At 58.6% G+C, this 2,638-nt stretch overlaps 1 protein-coding gene across 1 annotated transcript; it reads left to right on the top strand.

Moving 5' to 3' along the window:
* Positions 1-98: 98 nt before the first annotated feature.
* LOC104535948 (epiplakin-like) lies at positions 99-2,561 on the top strand (the record flags this gene model as incomplete). The annotated part of the gene is made up of 3 exons (XM_010191911.1): positions 99-624; positions 657-1,226; positions 1,815-2,561. Coding segments are annotated over 3 exons (1,843 nt in total), but the record flags the coding sequence as incomplete, so codon positions are not given.
* Between the last annotated feature and the right edge of the window lie 77 nt (positions 2,562-2,638).

Below are 2,638 nucleotides of genomic sequence, written 5' to 3' on the forward strand. Positions count from 1 at the left end.
TGGGGCTCTTGAGCTTGGAGCAGAGGTGCCTTCACACTCACCACAAAATCTGCCCAAGAACCTGTGTCTTACCAAGCCTGTCCTTTCTCTCTCCTCAGACAAGCACGGTGCCCCGTGATTGCAGGACCGACCCTGGAGACAACGCAGAAGATGAGTGCACCCCCTCAGAACAACAAGTCAAGCAGCACGGGAAGCAGCCTGGTTACAGACAGCCACAAAGAGATGGGTGGGAGTAGCTTCATCGCTGGAGTCTTCATCCAGGCCATGAAGAAGAAGATGAGCATCTACGATGCCATGAAGAGGGGCATCCTGACCCCGGGTACGGCCCTGGTGCTGCTGGAGGCGCAGGCTGCGTCGGGGCTCCTCACTGACCCCATGAGGAATGAAAAGCTGTCGGTGAAAGAGGCCCTGGCCGCGGGACTCATCGGCAGAGACTTCTACGAGAAGCTGCTGTCGGCAGAAGGAGCCGTGACGGGGTACACAGAGCCATACACGGGGCACAAGATCTCCCTCTTCCAGGCCATGAAGCAGGAGTTCATCGTCAAGGAGCACGCCATCCGCCTGCTGGAGGCCCAGGTGGCCACCGGCGGCATCATCGACCCCGTGCACAGCCACCGCATCCCCGTGGAGGCTGCCTCCAAGCGCGGCTCGTGGAGGCTGCCTACAAGCGCGGCTACTTCGACCAGGAGATGTGCCAGTTCCTTTCCAACCCCAAGAATCAAATGAAAAGCTGCTTCGACCCCAACACGCGTGAAAACCTCACCTACACGCAGCTCCTGCGCCGCTGCGTGCCCGACCCGGACACGGGGCTGCTGATGCTGCAGCTGATGGACAAGGGCTCCGTGCTCTACCAGCTGAGCAAGGACGCCCGTAGAGCCCTGCAGACTGCCCACACCACCGTGGGTGTGGGGCTCTTCCAGGGCCAGAGCGTCACCGTCTGGGAGCTCCTCTTCTCCCGCTACGTCCCCGACCAGCGGCGAGAGGAGCTGCTGAGGAAATACAAGGCTGGGACCGTCACCGTGGCGGAGATGATCGCCCTCCTCACCGCCATCGTCACTGGGGCTGAAATGGAAACTGGGGATCTGAGCTCGTCCACCGTTACAGCCACCAGTGAGGTGGAAGCATCACAACCAGTTCGGGATACGCGCTGCCAGGAGCAACAGTTGAGAAGGTCCTTGAAGTCTGTCACCATCTGCGTCGCTGCTGGGGAGCTCAAGGGGCAGAGAGTTTCCCTGCTGGATCTGCTCTTTTCCAAATACATCCCCCAAGGGAAGCGGCAGGAGCTGCTGGAGCTGTACCGAGCGGGGATCCTGACCACGGGGCAGGTGGCTGCCGTGGTCACCACCATCGTAAACAGAACGGAGGCTGCAAACGCTGCGCTGGTGGAAAATGCCCGAAGTCCACACAGGGCGCTGGCGAGGGAAAACGGAGAGGATTTATCAACAGCACAACTGGATTACACCCTGAAGTCTGCCACCGTTGGTGTGCCAGCGGGTGAGCTGCAGGGGAGGCACATCTCGGTGTGGGACCTGCTCTTCTCTGACTACATCCCCGAGGAGAAACAGCAGCAGCTCCTGCAGCTGTACCGTGAACGGGTGTTAACTCTGGAGCAGATGATAGCTGTTGTCACCAGGGTCATCAAGAAAAAGGAATCCACGGGCAGGAAATTCCTCATTACAGCCAAGACCTCTGGCAAGGACACTGTGTCAGTGGAGGGAGAGAAGGACGACAACTCCTCCAAAGAAGAACCAAGAGAAACAGCCTTGAAAACCACCACCGTCGACATGGAGGTGGGGGAATTTCAGGGCCACAAGGTGTCTGTGTGGGACCTGCTCCACTCCAGGTACATCCCCGAGGAGAACAGGAAGGAGCTGCTGGAGCTGTACCAGGCCGGAGAGTTAACCCTGGAGCAGGTGAAAACCGTGGTCAGCACCATCGTGACCAAGGCAGAGGCAGCAAGGGCAGAGCAAGAGGCAAATGTGAGTCCGAGAGCAGAGCCGAGAGCTGCAGGGGCTGAGCATGAGGACAGGACCTGGGAGGAGACCCTGAAGACCACGACAGTCGAGGTATCAGTGGATGGGTTGCAGCAGGAGCAGGTTTCAGTGTGGGACCTGCTCTTCTCTGACTACATCCCCGAGGAGAAACAGCAGCAGCTCCTGCAGCTGTACCGTGAACGGGTGTTAACTCTGGAGCAGATGATAGCTGTTGTCACCAGGGTCATCAAGAAAAAGGAATCCACGGGCAGGAAATTCCTCATTACAGCCAAGACCTCTGGCAAGGACACTGTGTCAGTGGATGGAGAGAAGGACGACAACTCCTCCAAAGAAGAACCAAGGGAAACAGCCTTGAAAACCACCACTGTCGACATGGAGGTGGGGGAATTTCAGGGCCACAAGGTGTCTGTGTGGGACCTGCTCCACTCCAAGTACATCCCCGAGGAGAACAGGAAGGAGCTGCTGGAGCTGTACCAGGCCGGAGAGTTAACCCTGGAGCAGGTGAAAACCGTGGTCAGCACCATCGTGACCAAGGCAGAGGCAGCAAGGGCAGAGCAAGAGGCAAATGTGAGTCCGAGAGCAGAGCCGAGAGCTGCAGGGGCTGAGCATGAGGACAGGACCTGGGAGGAGACCCTGAAGACCAC

Source organism: Mesitornis unicolor, unplaced genomic scaffold (genome assembly GCF_000695765.1).
Source record: "Mesitornis unicolor isolate BGI_N332 unplaced genomic scaffold, ASM69576v1 scaffold19609, whole genome shotgun sequence".
Classification (NCBI taxonomy): domain Eukaryota; kingdom Metazoa; phylum Chordata; class Aves; order Mesitornithiformes; family Mesitornithidae; genus Mesitornis; species Mesitornis unicolor.